This window comes from Gorilla gorilla, chromosome 5, assembly GCF_029281585.2.
Source record: "Gorilla gorilla gorilla isolate KB3781 chromosome 5, NHGRI_mGorGor1-v2.1_pri, whole genome shotgun sequence".
Lineage (NCBI taxonomy): Eukaryota > Metazoa > Chordata > Mammalia > Primates > Hominidae > Gorilla > Gorilla gorilla.
This window is the reverse complement of record NC_073229.2, coordinates 170,519,838-170,546,790: the sequence shown is the minus strand read 5'-3', so window position 1 is coordinate 170,546,790 and position 26,953 is coordinate 170,519,838. Positions and strand designations below refer to the sequence as shown.

The 26,953-nt window shown below is 37.0% G+C and overlaps 1 protein-coding gene across 5 annotated transcripts in view; it reads right to left on the bottom strand.

Annotated features, from left to right (window-relative positions):
* The window catches only part of GRM1 (glutamate metabotropic receptor 1), a 478,923-nt gene that overhangs the window by 34,807 nt on the left and 417,163 nt on the right, over positions 1–26,953 (bottom strand). For all 5 annotated transcript variants that reach the window (XM_055391792.2, XM_055391793.2, XM_019030188.4 and 2 more), the window contains 2 exons: positions 14,934–15,060; positions 2,236–3,166 (listed from right to left, as the gene is read on the bottom strand). In XM_055391792.2, the coding sequence (XP_055247767.1) occupies positions 2,236–3,166; positions 14,934–15,060 (1,058 nt within the window). The remainder of the gene's footprint in view (positions 1–2,235; positions 3,167–14,933; positions 15,061–26,953) is intronic.

Here is a 26,953-nt window from a genome sequence, read left to right as displayed (position 1 = left end):
AGAGAAATACTCAGCATTGTTAATGTGACATCAGATAGCTCCAACTCATCTCTGCAGCAGGCACTGCATACTGTTCATTAGTCACTGTTCTCTTAAACAGGTGCCCATATCTGTCTGTACATAGAATCACTGGGAGAGCTTTCAAAAATGCATATTCCTGGGCACCAACACACGATAACTTAATTATATAGGTTTTCTCTTTACCTTAAATGGTTAGAACAACTTTCAAAAATGACCCATACCTAAAAATTACAAGGAAGCTTCTGGAGAACCATAATAAAGGCAAGGTAGTTAGAAACATGGAGTGGAATAATGGTGGATGTTGTAATGGAACCCTCAGAAAACCATAGGTGATGCAATAAAGTGAATCTTTTAATCCTTGTGAACACTCCAGTTTAAGGAATGCGTTCTTTCTTTTCATTTTCTTTCCTCTTATTTCTTCCCTCTTAATGGAAATTGTTAGTGATGCCATTTTACATCTGGACTAATTGTCTAATTTTTTTTTTCCCCATTTCGTGGCACTGTTGGTTCGCTTTCATGCTCCCTGATAACTCCCTGCCAGGAGTTTGCTCCTGAGGGGGGTTTGGCTAGAATAAAAAAAACATGGTAAGAGAAAAAAAAAGGCTGACCACTTTTATGATTAACAATCCTATAACAAACTTAAAAATTGATATACCAAGAAGTAAGCGTACATTATTGGCTTCATCATAGTTTTGAGAAAATTAGGGATGTCTTTACTTGAAATCCATAAAATGGATTCAAAGATATGTTTTCCCAAAGACTCCCTTGTTAGATCCTCAAAGTATATAAATTCTGCAAAAGATGCCCACGTTGCTTCTTGGAAAGTAAAGATACAAAAACCAAGAAATTTAAAGGATGTAAAATTTTTGGCATGTGTTAAAGTGAGAAGTATCATATCAGTTAAGATCTAAATAAAGAATAACTAAGGGGAATTACATTGAAAAGTTACAAAAATTCTACTATCACATTTGGGATTAAGAAAATAACAATAATAAATAAATACAAGTTAAAAAATTTACAGCAGAGTACTTTTCTCACCTACAAAATAGGGGGAAATAATGTTCCTGCTGACAGGTTCAGATGGATGGAATGATTATTAACAATGTGTACCTTATCATGATTATTATTAAAACTTTTTATTTTTAAAGGATTGTTTGAAAGAGTAAAATTAATGCTGCTGGTGGAGAAAATGACTTAATCTTTGGATACTTTGGTTACCTTTAGAACTTCAAGCATCCGTGCTATTTTTGAAATAAAAAACATTACATGAAATTTGTTTTCATGGGTCACAGAAAGAGGTGACATATGCAAATTTAACATATGCTTCTTCTCAAAATAGAAAAAGGATAGGAAAGTGCTTATTATAAAAACAACTCAGAAGAATTATAGAAATATAATTCATCTGGACTTTGAATAGAATTCATCTGGAATTCATCTGGACTTTAATGTTCACACAAAGTCTCAAGATTGGGGCTTATCACCTGGTTCCCTTTTTTTAATTTATTTTTATTTTTTGGTGCTTTATGACTAAGAAACTATTCTGATCATGACTTTGCAGTAGCAGAGATGACCCAATTCATGTGTAACATCGTGGAACATGTTTATTACAATGTACATTCCAGTTCAATAAATAAGAGAGATATGATAAGTCAGTTGCTTGCAGGATCTTATTTTAGGACATACTTGGTGCTCAGTGGTGATCAAATTTTGAAATGGCAATTTCTCCAGGTGCTAAGTTTTCCTCCCCTTCACCCCGGTTTAGAAGTGGTGTGATTCCGGAATGATAAAAATAAACCAGAAGCTACCTTCGCCATGGTCAGAACTAGACATTATAATTAGTGCTTGCCTCTCTGACCCAGCCCCCAGGGGCAAAATGATGCTCCATAGAAGGAGGTCCCATGCGAAAGGGTAAGTTACTGGCAGAACCGAAGCTTCCACTTCTAGGCAAGAATAAGGATTGTTTCCTGCTCCTTTTCTTTCAAAGAAATGAAAACAGGAAGGAGCCTCAGTTCTGCATTCTTACTGCAACAGAATGTGAGATTTAAGAAAGGGAGAAAAGACTAAGAAAGGAAGAGAAAGGCATTGGGGAAATGGAAGAGACAACTCAGAAAACTAGAGGAAGATATGAGAGACAGAGAAAGAGAGAGAGACAGAGAGAGAAAGAGAGACAGAGAAAGGAAGAGAAAAGAGAGACAAACAGGTCAGATAACTCACTTGGCATTCCCTGCCCCTGCCTTCTTTCTTCGGAAGATGTTGAGGAAAGTGTTGGAGCGGCAAGGCAGCTTGCCATCGCCAACATGCATGCGGACAACATCAGAGGTGGTGAAGGCACTGCGGACATTCCTCTCAGGCTTGGCAATAATGATGTACATCTTGGGAGTGAACATGCACCCCAGAGCCACTGTTACACTGAGACTCACTGCAAAGCAAGTTGTGATGATCTTGTAGTTGCTCCCAAAGTAAATGGGCACAAAAGCTAGCCAGATGATACAGGTGGTGTACATGGTGAAGGCGATATATTTGGCCTCGTTGAAGTTGGCGGGCACGTTGCGGGTCTTGAAGGCATAGTAGGTACAGCTCATGATGAGGAGTCCATTGTAGCCCAAAGGGGCCACCACACCCAGGTTGCTGGTATTGCAGATAAGGTAGACTTCCTTGATACTTGGGTAGGACAGAATGGGCATAGGGGGTTCCATGATGATCAGGGTTACCACCAGGGTTAGTTGCACACTAATCAGAATTGAGGCAATGATCACCTGAGCCCAGGCACTCATGAACCTGGGCTTCCGGGTGCAGATCTTCTTCTTGCTGCCAGCCAGGATGCGTGCAATGCGATTGGTTTTAGTCACTAAAGCAGAGTAGCACATCGCAGAGGAGAGGCCAACCAAGAGGCGCTGGAGGTAGCAGGAGGTGGTAGTAGGTTTGGCAATGAGAGTGAATGGGCACACATAACCAAGGAAGATGCCAGCTAGGATGATGTAGCAGAGCTCCCGACTGGAGGATTTGACCACTGGTGTGTCCCGGTACAGTACAAAGATTAGGGTGACAAACAAGGTAACAAGGATTCCCAGGCATGAAAAGGCGATGGCTATAATGGATTCAATGTTGCTCCACTCAAGATAGCGCACAGGAATGGGCTCACAGCCTGTGATGAGAAAAATCATTTTAGCATGAATCCAAGGTTTCTGCTAGGAATAACAACTTGCCTATTAATTACCAGAGACACAGTCATCTTTGCATTCTTCATGATTTATAGCATTTAACGCTTTTTAAAAAATGCGCACTATTACACAAATAAAGATACATCATTGTCTTACCTGGACAATTATGTCCCCAAACTTAATCTTATTACAAGCCTAATGTGACATACTTGAACCTATAAAAATGATCTTTTCTTCCAACATCAGCATTATAAATAGATGCCATTCTGTGAATGGGACTCGGTTCTACATGTTCAGAAAAAGAAAACACCCAAATAAAACTTTATTTCCAGTGAGGGTTAAATGGTGATAATGGGATAGAATAAATTATTAAGAAATAAACTAACAAAACTTTTCTTTTGATGCAGCCACTTGTCTGTAGGCAAGTCCAGCTCACAGACAAGTCGTTTTTGGCCAGCAGAGTGTTTTCAATGTAAATTTCATGGACTTCTTTAGAAGAATCTGCGTTCTCCTGTTTACTGCATAACTCTATATTATACCTTAAATCTCACTCTACTCATGAATCATGAATGATCTGTATCTGAAACCTGAGGGCCTTTGAGTTAGTAACCTCTAGTGGACTTATCCAGGAAGAATGAAATCTCCCCTAACCCATCTCTTGAAAGGAAAGACTGGAATTTGTTCCTAAATTCCTGGCTTATCTTTTCCTTCTAGATGGAGAATAAAATGTATTTTGTATTTCAGAGTGAGAGAAAAATTTGTCAGGCTCTGGGACAACCCCTTCACAGAATTTTGTAATCACAAAATATTTGGTCTGGGCCAATATTTCCCAAATTGTGAGAATAAAGTCATTTCCATAAATTTAGGAAAAGACTCATTGTTCTGTAGCCATGGCAACAAGGAACCACCAGAACCAGTGCTAAACCTGTCAATCAACAACTTGCCTCAGTGAACATGTGTTTGGATGCCAAGCAAGCACTGTCAGCCCTTACTTCTGATAATCACTCAGGCAGGATCAGAATCACTTCAATAAATGAGTGCCAACTAATCAACAGTCTCATATGAGTAATCGTATTGCTACAGGTGATGTCAACCAGCTCTCAGAAGCTGCAAGGTTTTCAATCCCTAAACTCCACACTTTCTAAAAACTCCATATAAAATGAATAGTATTCTGCTCAGAGAAAATGTATCTGCCTAGAACAACTATCCCTTACTATAGTAAGCAATTTGTTTAGCTTTTGTGCTTTTTTTTTTTTTTTTTTTTTTGAGACGGGGTCTCACTCTGTCGCCCAGGCTGGAGTGCAGTGGCGCAATCTCAGCTCACTGCAAGCTCCGCCTCCTGGATTCACTCCATTCTCCTGCCTCAGTCTTCCGAGTAGCTGGGGCTACAGGCACCCGCCACCATGCCCGGCTAATTTTTTGTATTTTTACTAGAGACGGGGTTTCACTGTGTTAGCCAGGATGTTCTCGATCTCCTGATCAGCCTGCCTCGGCCTCCCAAAGTGCTGGGACTACAGGCATGAGCCACCACACCCAGCCAGCTGTTGTGCTTTTTAAAAAAAATTTTATGTATTTAGTCTCACCATGTTTCATATTTCTAGAGGCTTCACCAAGATAATTTTGAAGACTCCTTATTTGATAACATTCCAGGAGATGCTCTGATCAACAGGGTCACTCACTGGACCCCCTCGTGCCCACATTCTGTCCTTCCCATGTACTAGCATGAGAGTCATTCTCAACAATTTTCTCACTCTGGCTAATTTTACTGAGCTCTTGTTGCTGAATTTATGTAGTTGTCCTAGGATTTGTAATCATGTAGGTCTTTATATAGAAGGCAATTAAACTTAGGTCTTTGTGTAAGGTAATTTCACCTGTATCTTTATATATTATGTCATATAACCTTTGGTTTTGAAATGCACCATTTGGTAATTAGACATAAGCTTTTTATTATGTCAACAAATAGTTCACTTTAGAGATACACAATCTGATAAATATTTTTTTCCATATCTGTTTATTCCCTCGCTGTTTCTTTGCTTTCGCTGTTATTTACATACATATACAAAGTCTTATTTTATGGGTCTTTTTTGTTTGTGTGTTTGTTTCGTTTTGAACCATATTTTTCTGTTTTGTTTGTGTGTTTGTTTTGTTTTGAATCACCTTTTTCTGTTGACAATATAAGGGATAGTTCATAAACATTAGAGGAACATGTAAGCCTAAGAAGTGTCCAATCCAAGCTGGCCCTGAGTGCTAATGTTTGGAGATCCTTTAAATTGATAACCAATTTGCCAAAAGTGGTAGGTCACTCAGCCTTAGGTTTCTTAGAAAACCTTTACAAGAATACTTCCCGTGTTGTCAACTTATGAAAGATCACTTTATTTTAGTGATTCTGTGTTGCCTTCCTACACTCTGTTTGCTTTGGGAATCTAACACACCATTAGCAAGCACACACTTTTGACAGAACTTAGTGGCCTCTCTTCCTTGTGTATCAGAGATTTGTCTCTGTCTAAATACAAACCTTTTTCTGGAAGAACATATTCTTCCTATATAAAGTCACATACTAATCCTAATTTTTTTTTGTTTTCCCAATACAGGCAACACAGATGATATATAGATGATATATAGATAGATAGATAGATAGATGATAGATAGATAGATAGATAGATAGATAGATAGATAGATAGATAGATAGATGATGGATAGGTAGGAAAATAGATATTTAAAATAACATTGGCCATATGGGAACTAATTTATGATGAAATCAATAAATTAAAATATTTAAAAGGAGCTCTAGACAAATTAGGAGATAAAATACCACAGTCAATTGTCAGTTTCTTTAGCTGTCATCCTGCAAACAAATTTTCCAATTCAAAGATGATTTTTGTCAAGGCTTTGGTAACCTTCTGAATGCTACCTTCTTTTCGTTTCATTCTTTTTCTATGCAACTTTACCTGACTCTCTAAATGAACTACTCTGTCATCAGAGTTTTTACTAGAAAATGGTATAACATTTTAAACTTTCTAGAACATAAGTCAGATCTATAGAAGTTGAATTAAAGAAACTGGTATAAAGCCAAATTAAGACCTATAGTTAATAATTTTCCTAAACTTCATGAATACAGAACATAATGTTTGCTATAGAATTTGGGAATTTTATTAGATACTTATTGTCCATACTACAAGTATGTACCAATTAATTCAACTAATTATTAGCCTTTGATGGAGAAAAATGTTTAAATGCAAGAGCAGAAAAGAGAATATTAAAGTAACCCAGTGGTGTAACATTTAAAAAAGAAAAATAGAAAAGGCATTGCATAAAGCACTTTCAGAAGCTTTTCTTTCAATAAATATTCAAAGTTGTAAACTAAATAAAGATGAAGAAAAAACTTTAGGAAACTTTCAAATAGTTCTGAAATAGACTCAACAACTAACATAAAAAGGACCATATTCTCTCCCTCTGTAGGTAGGCTTAGACCTCCTGAATTAGTTGAATCAAATGAGGAAAAAACAGTTATAATGTAAAATTACCAATTTAGAAAATGTCTAATATGTGACTTGACATTTCCAGATAGCGTTAAAAAGTAAATAACCCAAATCAACATAATTATGGATCTTTCAGTAAACCAACTAAAAGGTCTCTGTTCTCTATGGTTTGGGAGCCTATGGAAGAAAATCTGTAGATATCTCAAGCAGAAGTTTCATTTGAAGAATATTTGTGAAAACTCAGTACATCTCATGAAAAATGAGGCAACTTATTCTGGAAGGACAAGTTGGCCAATTAAACAGCAATGGAAAGACATTTTCAGGATAGCAGAAGATGTGTCCAGCTCATGCTTCATTTGTAATTAAATTAATTTGGAAAAAAATGTATGGGACATTGATAAAATTGCAGAAGAAACCTTTGAGCATCTCCAGATGGATTGTATACAGTTGTCCCTCTCTATGATTTATTACTAGGTACTAGTTCAAATAGTGTGCTTATTTTATGACTCTGTTTAAGCATTCCCCTGTTGAAAAGCCACAATCCTCACAATGGCTAAAATACAATTAGATTTTTATTTCTTAGCTGAAACATTCTAATTTATAAATCCAGTGATATGAGGACATTTTCACCGGAATATTTATTCATGACCTCATCATTCCCAACCCTCTAGAAAAATGAAAGGGAACCTTGATACACTGATGATTACACCCATTAGTAATTTTAAACTGAAGCTCTGCAAAAGCCTCCAGAAGCAGAAAGGGCATGGAAGTTAACTGCTGACCCAAAGACCTTGGAGCATGCTAATAACCATATAATGATCTTCTGTGCAAGATCACCATTATAAAATTCTTGTATATATCATACTCTCCTTTGTATATTCTTGCTTATTCATACTTCTTTCCTTACTGATTTAAAGCTATAAAAATCTGAGTTCATCTTTATTATTTCTCTTACTACTAAGAGGAATTTATCTGAGCCTAGATATTCTAGAGACAATCATCACACTAACTCAATAATTTAGTTATATTAAGCTACTGTTGGTGGACATCATTCGAGAAATAATATAAAGGTCTTTGCCCATGCCTATGTCCTGAATGGTATTGCCTACGTTTTCTTCTAGAGTTTTTACGGATTTAGGTCTTACATTTAAATCTTTAATCTATCTTGAGTTAATTTTTGTATAAGGTGTAAGGAAGAGGTTCAGTTTCAGTTTTCTGCATATGGCTAGCCAGTTTTCCCAGCACCTTTTATTAAATAGAGAATCCTTTCCCCATTGCTTGTTTATGTCAGGTTTGACAAAGATCAGATGGCTGTAGATGTGTGTGTTACTTCTGAGGCCTCTGTTGTGTTCCATTGGTCTATATATCTGCTTTGGTACCAGTACCAAGTTGTTTTGGTTACTGCAGCCTTGTAGTATAGTTTGAAGTCAGGTATCATGATGCCTCCAGCTTTGTTCCTTTTGCTTGGGATTGTCTTGGCTATACAGGCTCTTTTTTGGTTCCATATGAAATTTAAAGTAGTTTTTTCTAATTCTGTGAAGAAAGTCAATGGTAGCTTGATGGGAATAGCATTGAATCTATAAATTACTTTGGGCAGTATGGCCATTTTCACGATATTGATGCTTCCTATCCATGAGCATGGAATGTTTTTCCATTTGTTTGTGTCCTCTTACTTCCTTGAGTAGTGGTTTCATGTCTAAAACACCAAAAGCAATTGCAACAAAAGCCAAAATTGACAAGTGGGATCTAATTAAACTGAAGAGCTTCTGCACAACAAAAGAAACTATCATCAGAGTGAACAGGCAACCTATAGGATGGGAGAACATTTTTGCAATCTATCCATCTGACAAAGGGCTAATATCCTGAATCTACAAGGAACTTGAACAAATTTACAAGAAAAAATAAAACAACTGCATCAAAAATTGGTCAAAGGATATGAACAGACACTTCTCAAAAGAAGACACTTATGTGGCCAACAAACATGAAAAAAAGCTCATCATCACTGGTTGTTAGAGAAATGCAAATCAAAAGCACAACGAGACACCATCTCATGCCAGTTAGAATGGTGATCATTAAAAAGTCAGGAAACAACAGATGCTGGAGAGGATATGGAGAAATAGGAACGCTTTTGCACTGTTGGTAAGAGTGTAAATTAGTTCAACCATTGTGGAAGACAGTGTGGTGATTCCTCAAGGATCTAGAACCAGAAATACCATTTGACCCAGCAATCCCATTACTGGGTATATCCTCAAAGGATTACCAATCATTCTACTATAAAGACACATGCACAGGTATGTATCACAGCACTATTCACAATAGCAAAAACTTGGAACCAACCCAAATGCCCACAATGATAGACTAGATAAAGAAAATGTGGCACATATACACCATGGAATACTACGCAGTCATACAAAAAGAATGAGTTAATGTCCTCTGCAGGGACATGGATTAAGCTGGAAACCATCATTCTCAGCAAACTAACACAGGAACAGAAAACCAAACATTGCATGTTCTCACTCATAAGTGAGAGCTGAACAATGAGAACATATGGGCATAGCAAGGGGAACATCATACGCCAGAGACTGTCAGGGAGTGTGGGGCAAAGGGAGGGATAGCTTTAGGAGAAATACCTAATGTAGATGACGGGTTGATGGGTGCAGCAAACCACCATGGCACATGTATACCTATGTAACAAATCTGCACATTCTGCACATGTATCCCAGAACTTGAAGTACAATTTAAAAAAAGAAATAATATAAAGGTATGTTATGCTAACTTTTCAAATAACAATACTCTGCATATGCAAAGATTGCATGAGTTTAGATATTTGAAAAGATTCAGAAGACTTGTAGAAGACACTCATGTAACAATTTTATTTAAAGTCAAAAGGTCTAATACGGTGCGAGAAAGACAGTGCATGTCAACACCAAGGGACCAAGAGATAACCAGGTGCAAGCTCTCTAGGTTCTTATTCACACATGGATAGACTTTATCTGTGGATTGGACTACCAGGATCTCTACCATGAATATTGGCTTTGGGTTCGCTAGGGCAGAAGTTTCAGTGGAATCTTTTTATCACCCCCAAGTCATGTAGCCAAATCAAGCTAATTGGTGATTTCAGGCAAAATCCATCAGTGAGCAAACTGGATTTGGTTGCCACCAAACACGTTTTAAACTTTAAACTGCATATCATAAATCCAAGTTCCCCTAATGAGGACAATAGTCAAGGACAGATACTAAGGCCTCTCCAAGGATAATCATAAAGTTGTCCAAATCTAGCTATAAAATAACTCTGTCCTATACAGTGCATCAAACACAGATGAGGAACAATGTTGTTATGCTAGAGGGGATATAAGTACTCTCGTGTTGTAACAGTAGCAGTCTGTCATGACACCCAGAAACATACTTGCAATTCTACTATGATTGCTTTATCTCTTGGGAAGATGCTAGATTCTTTTTCATATATGGAAACCAGGCTTTTCAATGCCAATCTGGAACCATCCAAAACAGAATCTATATTTTGAGTAAGTTTCTTAAAAGTTTTAGATTCTTTTTCCTTTTTTTCTTTTCTTTATTTTATTTATTTTTTATTTAGGATAAATTTAAATTTATCCTAAATTTGAGAAACATTAGCTTTGCCATCTTGAGGGAGTCAGCTGTAATGTCAATTTTGTCCAATTATGTAATGTCATGTTATGTGGCTTTCTTTGAGGTCCTGTTTTGAAGTTTTTAAAAAAGAGTTATCCAACCTCCAGGTGTGTTTGTTTATCCCAAGACTAGAAAGAGGGGAGACTACCTTCAACCAGTGGTGAGTAGCGTCCACCTGACCTCAGAACTCAAAAGGGGGACTTTGTGAGAGTTGTGCTTTCCATATCTGAACCTTGGGAACTTGAGGTCCTGGCAAATGTTTATGGTTAGGGTTATTACAGAGAACTGAGAGCTATCAGACAAGTCAGTTTCCTTCAAGCCAACTACAAATTACTGAGAAAAATCAAAGCAAGGTGGCAATAACTCTGATCCGAGGACTGGTAGCTACTTCTAATTTTTGAATCAAATGTTAGGGTACTTATAAGATCCTTATAAGATGCAGTACATCTTATACGATCCAGATGTATTGGAGGAGGATGAAATTTACTATCAGACTTTTTTCCAATTAGGTCAAGTCAAATTTAACATAAATTAAGAAATAAAATTCTATGCAAAGTGTCTTGAGGTAATTCATAACATTTGCAATACTACATCATGATCATATAAACCTTCATCAAAATGCTTCCCTGATTGTTTTAAAATTAATATAAATAGTAATTCTATTACAATTCAATGAAATTCTACCAGGTGAAATTCTGTTTGTAATTCAGTGCTCAGATCAAATGTCTCTTCTTCTGCAAAGGCTTTTTTTCTTCCCAGGGAAAAACAGCCGCTCCATATTTATCTGACATTTTACACATAACTCTATTGTAGGACTTATAGTTGGCTGTTTACATGGCTAGTTTCATATGAAGCTCCTCCCTTAGGATATAGACATCGCTTAATTCACCTGTATATTCCCAGTTTTTAAAAAGTACCTGGCACAAAACAGGTGGTAGTGTTCATTACAGAATGAAATAAATTAGTAGATACTAGTGTAAGAGATTACAACAACTGTTGGAATGGAAAAAAAGTTGTTAAAATTAGTTAATGTTTATAAAGCATTTTCTGGTTTTTTTAATGAGAAAATGTAGCGTAGTCTGTCTTTTTGAGGAATATTCTTATTTTACTTTTACAAATAAATTAGTAGCATTGGATTACATATAATTGGTCCACAAATTGTTAAACTACTGTCAAGCTGTATATCATGGTAGAAAAGATCCCTGTTTTTGTATCACAAGAAATAGTGTGAAATTTAAGTGCTGAATTAAAATGTGCAATTTCACAAGAAGAAAATATGAGAAACTTTTTAACAGCTTCAAAAAGCACTTTCTCTAAGAAATATACTAATTTCTTCATAGCCAAAAAAAAAACACATTTTAATGGAAATAAAAACCACAGTAAACCTGTTTTTATTCATTAATATTATAATGTATGGAGTATATATTAAAAGTAGCTAACTTTTAAAGTGATTTTAAGTATATTTTAACCAACTATTAAAAATAAAAAGTATATTTTACTTCAGTAGAATACACTATTTTTCAAAGAAGAACGATTTCTCATTGTAACTAATATTTAGTGAAAAAAAATTACCCATAAATCAAACACCTACTTAAAGGCAATGCGTTTACTTTTCTGAGTAATTCTACTGATTTTTAGTATTCTGTGCTCATAGGTTTTCTCATTTCATAACTACCGCTACCATGGTAACACCCACAACACATTGGCACGGACTATGCCCTTGCTCTGTGCTTGACATGGCATCAAGCAAGTGGTAAATGGGATTTCCTGTAAGAGACCAAAAGAAAGGCAGAATCAATATGGATCATTAAGACATTAGTATAAATTAGAATGAGGAATCTATATTGTGAAAGACCCTAAAGATAAGATTTGCAAAATCATCTGAATATATGACCCAGTCGCAGCTGCATGCCTGTTGTTATTAGCTAAGGGCATGGTCTGAGGAGTTGCTGGCTCAACTCATTTGAATGTTAAAGTGACTTTTATGCATATGATAGATCATGGCATATTAAATCGTTAGAAATGTAATTGTATTAATATTAATCTGTTTTTAACCAAGGAGAATTTTAAAAATATTTTACCAAGTTAAAGATCCCTAATCAACGGAAATGAGCATTTGGCAGTGGACAGAAAATATGCAATAATCCCACAATAGAGCATCTCCAGGGAATAAAAGGTATGACCTTGAGTTCCAGTATTACATCATATCAGGTTTTTTAAAAAGTTTTTTTATCTTAGTGTTTTAAAATAGGATAGAAATTTTTTTAATGTGTGAGATAAGCCCTAATGAAAATGAAATAGAGCAGTAGGAGAAGTTGGAGAAAGCCCAAAAAATGTAGACAAGAGAAAAATGTTTGTACCTCAAAGCCAAGACTTCTGACTTCTAAGATTAACCTCATAAAGAGGTCACTTTTGTCTTTGAGCTTTTTCCTAGTCAGCTGTGATCTCAGTCAAACAGATGAGTGGAATGACTGTAAGTAAACCCCAGCTCTCAAACACAATGGCCACCTAAGCAGACCTACTTATACAAGAAAAAGAGGCCTGGCAGGAGGCACACACCATGAAGTAGGATACAAATTTGAAGAGAAATAATGTAAGTGGAGGGAAGGCACGAGTCCAAAATGAGGTTGGAAAAGCTTTTCCAAGCCAGGCCATTGCATGCAACCATGGCAGAGTGAGAGCATTCATTAGATCCAGTGACAAACAATCCTGAATTCTCACTGTGGTTTTTCTATTAACCAACTGCATTGACCTCGATGACCCGGGTGAGTCCCTTCTTCCTAATTCCCTCAATTTAACAAACATGTATTAAGTAGCTATTATGTTCAAGGCATCAGGCTATGCGCCAGAGAGTGGTGTTTCTCAATGGGTGGGACAGAGAGTAATTGCATCAGGATCGGCTGAGTTCCACTCCAGCGTGAGCAAAGCGGAATCTCTGGAGGTGGGTAATTCCTGGGTAATTTTTAGGCATGAAATTTAGCTGGCAAATAAAAAGATGAGTGAGATGCAGTTCATACCTTCAAAAACGTTCTGATCTACTTTTCTTCTCTTTAAAAAGGACCTTTGTACTAGGTGACTTAACAAAAGCTTTCTGCTGCTCAGTTTAACTTTTTTCTAACAAAATTAACATTTTACAAGGTATTGTCACTTAGTATAATTTTAGTTACGTGACCTAGTTCTACTTACCTAGTCATTTTTTATGTACTTTGAATAAACTGCATGATTTCTTAGTTGCATATTTTTACTTGGAAACAAGTAAAAAAATGTCCAACCATCAAGAATATTACATTTACGGATGATTTTCAACAGCACCCAAAAAGACATGGAGTCAGGGGTTAGTGTACTAGGTTCTGCTTCTCACTATTTTCCTGACTTTGGCCATACAACTTCACCTCTCTAGGCCTCAGCTCCCTCTTTCTAAGATGATAAGACAAGGGGCTAGATTATTCAGATGACAAAGTGTCTATGTACTCAGATTAAAAAAAAGCCTCTATGGCTCCTAAAATTTATGCAAAGCTTTATGAATCATTTCTCCTCTGTAAGCTCATAACAAGATGTGTGAAAAACAAAATTCATTTATATGAACATCACTCTTAGGAAACTTACAAACTCATATAATCAATCCCTCTGAGTTCCATTGGTTTTACTAGTGAATCATCTGTTTCATTTATTCCTTTCCATTCCTAGCTGTCCTAATCCACACCTTTTCAAGTAACTCACTTGCATCAATACAACAACTTCCTATACCACCACAAGAAGCACACCAGAAATGCGGGTATCATAATGTCATTCACCACTTTAAAATTCTTTAGTGGTTCTCCTGTGCTCAAAGCCAAAGTCCAAACATGTAGAGGAATGTCACACAGAAGCACTCTGCCATCCCATCAGTGTCCTTGTCTATTCTCATTTCTGACCACTACCCTACTGGACCATTGTGCCTACCTACCAACCCCACATACTTGTTCTATGGTTTTCTGCAAATGTGTCATAAACTTTCATGTTTCCCGTGTTCTACTTTAGGCCTGAAATTCCTTTCATCTTCTTGCCTGCCTAACAAACTTTATGCACTTTATAGATATCTCTATTATTTCAATAATTATATTATGTTTTATTATATTTTTCATGTTTCTTTCCTGATAGGTTTTAAGCAAAATAAAAGCCAGGATGATTATTTTAATAATTATGTTATGTTTTATTATATTTTTCCATGTTTCTTCCCTGATAGCTTTTATACAAAATAAAAGCTGGGACATTTACTTTTCTATTTTTAGGGCCTACAGTAGTGCCTCATCCATAGTAGATGTTCAAGAAATGATTGCAAATATAAATTCAGGTGGCCAGAAATACCTTCAAATACAATTTAAAGAAAAACAGAAAACAACTCTATAATAGCATAGCCTACCACACATCAATTCATTGTTATTTAGATTTACATGAACTTTCTTTTCAATATAGATTATAGAAAACTTATGAGGTTTATGCATACTCCTTGACATGAGGACTAAAAAGTGTGCATTGTAAATTAACATTGAGAAGACATGAGCTAATCATTCTCATTTGAGGGATGGACACATTGGAAAGGCAAATAGTCAGGCACAAGGTTTCCAAGTGAGGCAGTTCCTACCTGTTAGATCTGCATTGGGCCACCATCCCAAGTCACAAGCTTTGCAGGTGAACTCATCTTGCACATATTCATTCTCTTTGCAGGCCGTGCAAATCCAGCAGCAGCTCACTTCTCCTTTCCGTATAACCTATAACATAGATATTTCATGAATTTTAAAGATAGTTTTCCCAGAAAAGCTTCTATTTCAGATGAGGACTTGTTTTCAGATTATGAATAAAGAAAAAAAGACTAACTATGAAAATAATCTTATATGCTGAGGAATCTTAAGAATGTGAATTTGTATATGTTTGATTATCTTAGAGTTTGGATGGAATTGTCAATTCATTCCATGCTGGGTTTGGAGGCTTTTCAATAATAATTCATTTTATAGAGTTATTTGACTACATTTTTTTTGCAGAGTTAAAAATGAAACAGTTTAATTTAATCCTTGTTTATATTAATATTTATTACTCTCAAAAAAGAAAAAGTATACATTTTTCTTCTCTGAGAAAGCAAGTAATGTTTTACTAAAAAAGTCTGTAATAAAACCTTATTAATCCATAAAAGCTAAGTAATTATACAATTTTTGTTGTAATTATGAAAAACTGAATTATTAGACAATTTCACTCAAGAGCAACTATATATACCTAAAAACAGAATGATAGCTAAGAAAGAAGAATCAAGTATTGCCCTGCCTGACTTTCTCTAGTGAATTCAAAAGATCATAACAAGTATTGGTAGCAAAATTACTAGTTCAAAATTACTGGAGAGCTGCTTAATATCCGAGCAGTTTAAACTTTCCCCCATTTTCAGTTTGTTTGGTAAACACTTTCACACTCCATAGTACAAAAATAAATGTAAAAACACATTGCATTTAAAGTGCGCGTCTTGTAGACAGCACACAATTTGGTCTTGCATTTATCTCTAGTCTGGCAATTTCTGCCTTTTATTGTTTAGTACATTTACATTTATCATAATAATCAGTATGGTTAAATATAAATCAATCATCTCTTATTTTTCTTTTTTCTGTCCTATATGTTCTTTGTTTTTTGCCTTCTTTTTAGCATTCTATTTTATCTGCATAGTGGCTTACTAGTTAGGCCTCTTTGCTATGTTTCAGTGGTTGCTCTAAAGTTGACAATATGCACCACTAATTTATCACAGTGTACATTCAGATAAGATTATACTACTTTATGTATAATGTAAGAATCCTAGAGTAATATTCTTCCATTTTCCCCTCCCGTCCTTTAGGTTATAGTTTTATACATTTTACTTCCACATATTTATTTTATAGACCCTTCCCAAATGAATTATTATTTTTGCTTTAAACAGTCAATTATCCCTGAAATATGTTTTTTAAAATAACAAAGATATTATATTTTATATTTAGCCATATATTTACATTTCTGGTTCTTTTAATTACTTTGTTCAGGTCCACATTTTGGCCTGGTATAATTTTCTTCTTCCTGAAGACCTTTCTTTAACATTTACAGCCATGCCAGCCTGAGAATATGACCTCTCTCAGCTTCTATTTGTTTGAAAAAGTATTAATTTTGCCTTAGTATTTCAAAAATAACATTTTCACTTGGTATGGAAGTTTAAGTTGACCGTATATATATACTCTATTTCAGCATGTTATGTCATTCCATTGTCCTAGGGAATGGAATTCTAGGTTAAAGATGATTATTATTATTTTTCGCTTTCAGTGCTTCGAAGATGTTACTTCTTTCTTGTCTCACCTATAGTTTCTGATAAGAAGCCTGCCATAATTGTTATTTCGTTCTTCTGAATGTATCACCCCTTTCTTATTTTGGATATTAATTTTTTATCACTGGTTTTTAGCAACTTAATTGTAATGACTTCTTTGTGTTTATCCTGCTTAGGATTTGTTGAGCTTTATGGATTTGGGCTTACATTTTCATTACACTTAAAATTTTACAGCCACCATTTCTTCAGGTTTTCTTCTGACCTGCTTCACTCTCCCATCCTTTTGGAGCTTCAGTTGCACTTATAGTCTACCACTGGGTATTACTCTGCAAGTAACTGAGAGTTTGCTCATTTCTTTTAGCTTTTAATTTTTTCTCTTTGTGCCTCATTTGCCTGTTGCCTATTGCTATGTTTTTCAGTTCACTGACCTTTAGTTCTACAACAATTAATGTGCTGTTAATCCAATCCATTAAAATGTTTTTTTCTTAGATATGTTATTTTTCAGCTGTATAACTTCTAATATGTTATTTTTTATATTGTCATTTTTCTTCTTTTTATATTTATGTCTTCTTTTAAATCTTTTAGCACGTATTTATCCTTGTGTTTTAACGCCCTTGACTGCTAATTTTAACATCAATGTAATTTCTGGAACTGTTTCTATTGCTTGGTTTTCCTCCTGGTAATGTGACACATTTTGCCACTTGGTCAAATCTGCAAATTTTTGGCTAGATGCAAGACATTGTGTGCATTAAGGTGTAGAGTGTGGATTTATTTTTATTCCTTTTTAAAATGAGTGTTGGACTTTGAGCATGCAGTTAAGCAACCTACAGCTCAGTTTGTTCCCTTTGAGCTTTGATTTTAAACTATTAGAGCAAGTCTAGAATAGTCACTATTTGAGGAATAGTTTAGCCTCATTATTAAGATATGACCTTCCAAGAGCTTTTACTTAATTCCTTATGTATTCAACAAGATATCTCTACTCCGGCTGCTGGAAGTTGGAAAATTTCTGGCTCTATGTCAGCTCTGGGAATCCAACTCCCTACTAAGTGTCCCTTACCCGGACTCAAAATTCCAGCCGGCTGACATGTAGACTAGTATTCAATCAAATACTCAAGGGAATGCCTATGCTAATTTCTGTGACTCCTTTTTTGCATAGATCCATCTTCTTCCATACTTTGCACTACAAATTCTAGCTGTTTTGGTCCTCCCAAACTCTGATTCTGTCTTCTTAAATTAGCAAGATGGCCAAGCTCCATTTGTTTTCTCTCTCAAATGAACAACCATCAGGAAATTGTTTCTGTCTTTCTGTCTCCAGGCAGAAAGCCTGAGTGATTTTAGGGTTCACCTTGTTTGTTTCCCTTCACTTCCATGAACTCAAGGTCATGTACTGTTTTCCAATGTCTGAACACAGTTGTTTTGTATATTTCGTCAAGATTTCTAGTTGCTTATGGCAGAAGGCTAAGTCTGGACTCTGTTAATCCCTCATCTCTAGGAGCAGAAGTTCCTCTCTAACACAATAAAAATGATCAAATATTCCTATATGTAAAATCAGAAACTAAACTCTAATTATTGCCATACTTTAAAATGATAGAAACTCTAGCCTTCATAAAAATAAAATTATCTTCCTGCACATCAGGTTGACATTTATACCACTGTTTTAGAATTACATAAAAAGATTAAATGACAGAATATTTTCAGCAAGTATATAAGGTTTTCTGTTCCTACTTTTACTTTCAGATAACTTTTGAAAGTAGAGTCAATTAAGTCTTTTCTGAAAAAATTCACACCTATCTTCAAAATAGGCATAAGAAATTTAAATTATAAAAGATATCTTTTCTAAATGATATGAGAAAAAACTGAATTAATAAGTAAATGCTATTGTCTTATTTTAATTAGGATAAGCAGTACAGTAAGAGCCATCATGAATTACTGTATGTCACTTCAACCAGCTGTATCTTTCTCTCTGTGTAAAATTAGTACTGCTAATTAGACAAATTCAAAAGACAATAATGCTAAACCAATTTACTTATGCAGGATGGCTGGTGAAAGTAGATTCTGCAAATAACTAGTACATGGAAAGTGTCTGACATTAGCTTTTGAATGACTGAATACATTAATGAATAAGTTATTAGCTTATATCTTTAATACAGAATGAAAAATAGGGATGCTTACATGGAGTTACTTTTTTAATCCTCTTTCTTTATGCACCAAGTGCATCAAGCATATGTACTTTTGCCATATAATATCTGTAAGATGAAATTTATCCTTTCTATCTTCATAGTCACCCCTCTAGACTCAGACTTTATTAATTTACACTGAAATTATGCTCCCTCCCCATAGTATCATCCATTGTATATATCTAGGGACTTATACACCATGCCTCTAATTTCTTCTCACTCCAGAGTAAGATGCACACAGCTGCCAAGATCATCCAAATAGTCTGTAGCTCCTCAAAGGAAAGGACTATGCCATCTTTTCAATGTTTTCACAGCGTAGTCATCAAGGCACAGAAATATACCAATAACACACAGCCAATAAATGAGTGTTGAATGGAATATTTTTCAAAAATATAATTAGGTCACTCAAAGAACTTTAGTGCCTCCTCTTTTAATACCTTTGAAATATAAGTTCTTCTGTCAGGTATTCACTTGGCCCCTAGTTTTTGTTTCTGTACCTGACTTTGTCTGTTATTAATTTCTTACATATGTCTGTGAGAAAAGGAAGGGCAGTCTCTACGCTTAAATGCATATTACCTTCTATTTAGAATGTCATCTTTCCTACATAAAACCCTCCATGCCACTACTTCCAAGATAAGACACAAAAGTCACATGCTTCAGTGAGTATTTTAGAGCAGTGAGTCTTTCAAAACATTATTTTATGTGGAACTCTTAATCAACAAAAATATAGTTGATATTTTATTACCACAGGTTAGCTTTTGTCCTCTAATTGTTTTACAAATATGTGGGAGATATGTTACATTCAGAAAAGTTCTTTTTTTAAAAAAAAAAAATCTTAGGTTCTTATATCTCTTATATACGTTCTAGTTTCCCCAAAGTGATAAATTTAAAATTATTTTTATATTTGTCATGGTAACTGATATTTCTTTTGTGTGATGTATACGTTCAATAAGTGAATAAGTGTTTAATTTTTGTCACAATAAAATGCTTTTTATGTCAACTCTGAGTCATAGTAAAAGTTTTGACATTTCACTGAAACTTCCCTGGAAGGACTAAGGCTTTGTAAGACCTACCCGTTTTGATTCTTTTTACATCCTGTGTACATGGTTCTATGCTTGTTAGTCAGACTAGGTGATCTGCTGCTACACACAATGTTATGATTCACCTTATGTACACTGTGAGTGTCTTAAAACATTTATACCATAGGAAATTAAATGTCCACTTTGTGACTACATTTCTGAAGCAACCGGAAATGGATTTGTTTAAATTAAAATTTTATTTAGAGAATGGATGAAAGAAAGCAAACAGCATCAAGAGAACATAATGGTGGAAAAGTAATTAAAAAAAGGTAAAAGAGAAAATTTTCTTTGTAAGAGAAACATCTGAAAGACTAAAAAGAATTAAGGAACTGGGTCTACTTTAATTAGAATTGTAGGAGAGAGTAAACTGTTTCTGGCCCCTAGGTGGAGCAAGATGGCGGAATAGAGAATTCTACCGATTGTCTGCCTCCCCAACCAAGGACACCAACAAATATCTACAGAGAATCAAAAATCAAGTGAACACTCAGTATCTGGTTTTAACTTCATATTGATAAAAGAGGTACTGTAGAGTTAGAAAAAACAGTCCTGAATCACCGATGCCACCCTTTCTCCACCCTCTAGATGCTGCGGCATGATGCAGAGAGCATCTCTAGGTGCTGAGGGAGGGAAAACACAGGAATTGTAAGGCACTGAACTCAGTGCTGTCCTGTTAGAACAAAAAGGAAAACCAGATCAAACTCAGCTGCTGCCCACCCACAGAAGGAGCATTTAAACCAGCCCTATCCAGAAGAGACACGCTGATTCCATGGGTTCGAACTTAAGTGCCTACAAACCTTGCCACCAAGGGCTACAGGATACTGTGTCTCCAAGTAAACTTGAAAGGCAGTCTAGATCATTAGGATTGGAACTTTTAGGTGAGTCCTAGGGCTGAACTAGGCCCAGAGACAGTGGACCTGGTGGGGGCAGATAACATACTGGGACAACAATTGGGGCAGCTAAGGGAGCGCTGGCACCACGCCTCCCCTAACCCCAGGCTGTACAGCTGGTAGCTCCAAAAGAGACCTCTTCTTTCCACTTGAGCAAAGGAGAGGAAAGAGTGGGGAGGACTTTGTCTTGCATCTAGGATACCAGCTCAGCCACAGCAGGATAGGGCACCCATCAGAGTTGTAAAGCCCCTGTTCCAGGCCCTAGCTCCCGGAGGACACTTCTATACACATCCTGGGCCAGAAGCAAACCTGTTGCCTTGAAGGAAAGGACACAGTCCTGGAAGCATTTATCACCTGCTCACTGAAATGCCCTTGGGCCCTGTATAACCAACAGTGATACACAGGTACTACATTGAGGGCCTTGAGTGAACCTCTGAGACTGACTTCAGGTAAGACTCAACAGATTACCAGCTGTGGTGGATATGGGGCAAAACTCCTGCTTGGGAGAAGCAGAGGGGAAAGAAAAAGGGGCTTTGTCTTAAGTACCAGCATGGCCACAAGTGGATACAGTATCAAATGGGCTCCTGGGTCCTTGATTCCATGGCTTCACTCTTGAACTACATTTCTGGATCTGCCTTGGGCCAGACAGGAGCCCACTGCCCTGAAGGGTATGTCCCAGGCCAGGCAGCATTTACCACAAGCTGACTTCAGAGACCTTGGGCCTTAAGGGAACATCAGGGGTAGTCTGCCAGTACTCCTTATGGCCTGGGGTGGCAGTGACTATGGGGTGAGTCTCCTCTACCTTTGGAAAGATGCCAAAGGGCACTCTGATGGGTGCCCTTTGGAAAGGGGGAAAGTGTGTGAAGGACTGCATTTTGTGGCTTGAGTGCCAGCTCAGCTGCAGTATGATAAAACACCAGGCAGACTTCTAAGTTTTTTGACTCTAGTCGTTGACTCACAGATGGAACTTCCAAATCCACACAGGGCTCTGGGAGACCTTGCTGTCCTGAAGGCAAGAACACGGACCTGGCTGGCTTTGCCACTTGCTGATTGTAGAGCCCAGGGCCTTGAGCAGACAACTAGCATGGAGTGGTTTCAGCAGGCCTTGAGAAAGAACCCGTACTGTGCTGACTTGAGGTCAGCACAACTACGGCAAAGTCATAGTTGTGGTGGCTACAGGGGTACTTGTGTCACTCCACTCACAGATTTAGGTGGCTCAGAACAGAGAGAGAGAGCGAGAAAGAGAGAGAGAGAGAGAGAGAGAGAGAGACTCTGTATGTCTGAGAGAAAGTAAGGGAAGAGAACAAGAGTCTCTGGTAACCCAGAGACTTGTCCTGGATCTTGTCCAAGACAATCAAGGTGGTACCCCTATGAGTCTGCAACAACCACAGTGTTGCTAGGGTTGGGGAGCCCCTTAAAGCAGATACAGCTTGGATCACAACACTCAAGTTCTTTCAAATATCTGGAAAGCCTTCTCAAGAAGGATGGCTACAAATAAGCCCAGACAGTAAAGGCTACATTAAATACCTATATCTTCAATGTCCATGCACCAAAGAACATGTACTAGCATCAACACCATCCAGGAAAACATGACCTCACTAAATTAACTAAATAAGGCACCAGGAACCAATCTTGGAGAAACAGAGATATGAGACCTTTCAGACAGACTTCAAAATAGCTATGTTGAGGAAACTCAAAGAAATTCAAGATAACACAGAGAAGGAATTCAGAATTCTACCAGATAAATTTAACAGAGATTGAAATAATTAAAAAGAAACAAGCAGAAATTCTGGAGGTGAAAAACGCAATTAGCATACTGAAGAATGCTTCAGAGTCTTAATGCAGAATGGATCAAGCAGAGAAAAGAATTAGTGAGCTTAAAGACAGGATATTTGAAAATACCTATCAGAGGAGACAAAAGAATAAAGAAAAAAAAACAATAAAGCACACCTACAGAATCTAGTAAATAGCCTCAAAAGGGCAAATCTAAGGATTATAGGCCTTAAAGATGGGTAGAGAAAGAGATAGAGGTTGACAGTATATTTTAAAAGGTAGTATCAGAGAACTTCCCAAATATAGAGTAAGATATCAATATCCAAGTACAAGAAGGGTATTGTATGAGTCTGTTCTCATGCTGCCAATAAAGACATACCTGAGACTAGGTAATTTATAAAGGAAAAAGGTTTGACTCACAGTTTCACATGGTTGGGGAAACCTCACAATCATGGTGGAACACAAAGGAGTAACAAAATCACATCTTTTATGGTGGCAGGCAAGCAAGAGAGAGAATGTGCAGGGAAACTCACCTCACCTTTATAAAATCATTCACTTCTTCACTATCACAAGAACAGCACAGGAAAGACTGGCCCTCATGATTCAGTTACCTCCCTGGCCCCTCCCAAATCTCATGTCTTCACATTTCAAAACCTATTATGCCTTCTCAACAGTCCCACAAAGTCTTAACTCATTTCAGAATTAACTCAAAAGTCCACACTCCAAAGTCTCATCTGAGACAAGGCAAGTCCCTTCCATCTATGATCCTGTAAAATCAAAAGCAAATTAGTTACTTCCTAGATACAATGCTAGATACAATGAGGGTACAGGAATTGGGTAAATAACATCTATTCCAAATGGGAGAAATTGGCCAAAACAAAAGGGCTACAGGCCCCATCCAAGTCTGAAATCCAATATGGCAGTCATTAAACCTTAAAGTTCCAAAATTATCTCTTTTGACTCCATGTCTCAATCCAGGTAATGCTGATGCAAGAGGTGGGTTCCCATGGTCTTAGGCAGCTCCACCCCTGTGGCTTTATGAGATACAGCCCCACTCCTGGCTGCTTTCATGGGCTGCTGTTGAGTGTCTGCAGCTTTTCCAGGCACACAGTGCAAGTGTCAGTGGAATGGATCTATCATTCTGGGGTCTGGAGGATGGTGGCCCTCTTCTTACAGCTCCACCAAGCAGTGCCCCAGTGGGAACTCTGTATGGGGGCTCACACCCCACATTTTCCTTCTGCACTTCCCTAGCAGAGGTTCCCCATGAGGGTTCCACCCCTGCAGCACACCTCTGCCTGGACATTCAGGTATTTCCATGTATCCTCTGAAATCTAGGTGGAGGTTCCCACTCCTCAACTCTTCCATGCACCCACAAGCCCAACACCATGTGTAAGCCACCAAGGCTTGGGTCTTGCATCCTCTGAAGCAACAGCTTGAGCTCTACATTGGCCCATTTTAGCCACAGCTGGGATGCAGGGCACCAAATCCCTAGGCTGCACACACACTTCCAACTTCCGTGCAACCACAAACCCAACACCAGGTTTAAGGCACCAAGGCTTGGGGCTTGCACCCTCTGAAGCAATGGCTTGAGCTCTACCTTGGCCCATTTTAGCCACAGCTGGGAGGCACAGCACTGAACTAACCCAGGAAGCCTTTTTTTCCTCCTAGGCCTCTGGACCTGTGATGGGAGGGGCTGCCCTAAAGGTATCTCACATGGCCTGTTGACATTTTCCCCATAGTCTTGGTGATTAGCATTGGGCTACTCGTTGCTTATGCAAATTTCTGCAGTCAGCTTGAATTTCTCCCTAGAAAATGGGTTTTTCTTTTCTAATGCATCATCAGGCTGCAAATTTTCCAAACTTTTATCCTCTTTCACCTCTTGAAGGCTTTGCTGCTTAGAACTTTCTTCCACCAGATACCCTAAGTTGTCCCTCTCAAATTCAAAGTTCCACAGTCTCTGGGGCAGGGGCATAATGCCACCAGTCTCTTTGTATAGCAAAAGTGACCTTTACTCCAATTTCTAACAAGTTTCTCATCTCCATCTGAGACCACCTCAATCTGGACCTTATTGTCCATATCACTTCAGCATTTTGGTCAAAGCCATTTAATAAGTCTGTAGGAAGTTCCAAACTTTCTTACACTTTCCTGTCTTCTTCTGAGCCCTCCAAACTGTTCCAATCTCTGCCTGTTACCCAGTTCTAAAGTTGCTTCCACATTTTCAGTATCTTTACAGCAGTCCCCCACTCCCAGTACCAATTTACTGTATTCGTCTGCACTCATGCTGCTAATAAAGACGTACCCAAGACTGGGTAATTTATAAAGGAAAGAGGTTTAATGGACTCCCAGTGCAACATGGCTGGGGAGGCCTCACAACCTCCAAGGCCTCACAACCAAGTAGAAGGCAAAGGAGGGGTAAAGTCACGTCTTGCATGGTGGCAGGCAAGAGAGAGAGCATGTGCAGAGGATCTCCCATTTATAAAACCATCATATCTTGTGAGACCTATTCACCCTCATGAGAGCAGCACCAGAAAGACCTGCCCTCATAATTCAATTACCTCCCACTGGGTCCCTCCCATGACATGTGGGAATTATGAGAGTTACGATTTGACATTTGGGTGGGGACACAGCCAAGCCATATCAGTTATAGAACTCTGAGCAGTTTGAACCCAAAGAAGACTACCTCAAGGCACTTAAAGATCATAGTATTAGGTAAAGGATGAAGAAAGATTCTAAAAGTAGCAAGAGAAAAGAAACAATTAACATAAAACGCAGCTCCAATATGTCAGGCAGCAGACTCCTCAGTGGAAACTTTACAGGCCAGGAGACAGTGGGATGACATATTTAAAGTGCTGAAGGAAAAAAAATTCTACCATTGAATAGTATATTTGATGAAAATATCCTTCACACATGAAGGACACATAAAGGAGAAATAAAGACTCCCAGACAAAAGCTGAGGGATTTAATCAATACCAGACCCATCCTACAAGAAATACTTAAGGGAGTACTTCCATCAGAAAGAAAAGAACATTAATGAACAAGAAATAATCACCTCAAGGTACAAAATTCACTGGTAATAGTACATGGAATAAAAAGAATATTATAACACTATAACTGTGGTATGTAAACTACTCTTAAGTAGAAAAACTAAATAATGAACCAATCAAAAGTAATAACTACCACAACTTTTCAAGACATAGTCAATATAATAAGATATATATAGAAAGAACAAAAAGTTTAAAAGCAGGGATACAAAGTTAAGGCATATCGTTTTTATTAGTTTTCTTTTTTGTTTGTTTATTGAAACAGTGTTAAGTTGTTATCAGGTTAAAACAATAGGTTATAAGATAGTATTTGCAAGCCTCATTGTAACCTTAAAACAAAAAACATACAATGGAAACACACACAAAAATGAAAAGCAAGAAATTAAATCGTGCCACCAGAGAAAATTACCTTCACTAGAGGAAAACAGGAAGGAAGGAAAGAGAGAAGGGAGGCAAGACCATAAAACTACCAGAAAACAAATAACAAAATGGTAGGAATAAGTCCTTATATATCAATAATAACATGGAATGTAAATGGACTAGATTCTCCAATCAAAAGACATAGACTGACTAAAAGCTGCTGCCTACAAAAAACACACTTCACCTATAAAGACATGGTTAGACTGAAAATAAAAGGATGGCAAAAGATAATCCGTGCTAATGGAGACCAAAAAAGAGCATCAGTCGCTATACTCATATAAGACAATATAGATTTTAACACAAAAACTATAAGAAGAGACAAAGAAGGTCACAATATAATGATAAAAGGGTCAATTCAACTGGAGAATATAACAATTTTATACATATATGAACCAAATACTGGAGCACCTAGATAAGTAAAGGAAATATTATTAGAGCTATAGAGAGAGATAGGCCCCAATACAGTAATGACTGGAGATTTCAACAACCCACTTTCAGCATTAGACAGATCTTTCAGTCAGAAAATCAACAAAGAAACATCAGACTTAATCTGCACTATAAAACAAATGGATCTAATAGATAATTACAGAAGATTTCATCTAAGAGCTGCAGAATACACACTCTTTCTCAGCACTTCCTCTCTTCCTCTTTCTTGAGAATGAGTCATTATCAAGGATAGATCATACATTATGTCACAAAACAAGTATTAATAAATTCAAAAAATTTAAATAATATCAAGGATCTTCTCTGATCACAACGGAATAAAAGTAGAAATGAATAACAAGAGGAATTCTGGACACTACACAAACTATGTGGAAATTAAACAATATGCTACTGAATGACTAGTGGGTCAATAAAGAAATTAACAAGGATATTGAAAAATTTATTGAAATGAATTATAATAAAAACACAATATACCAAACCTATGGATAGTGTGGATAGCAAAAACAGTATTAA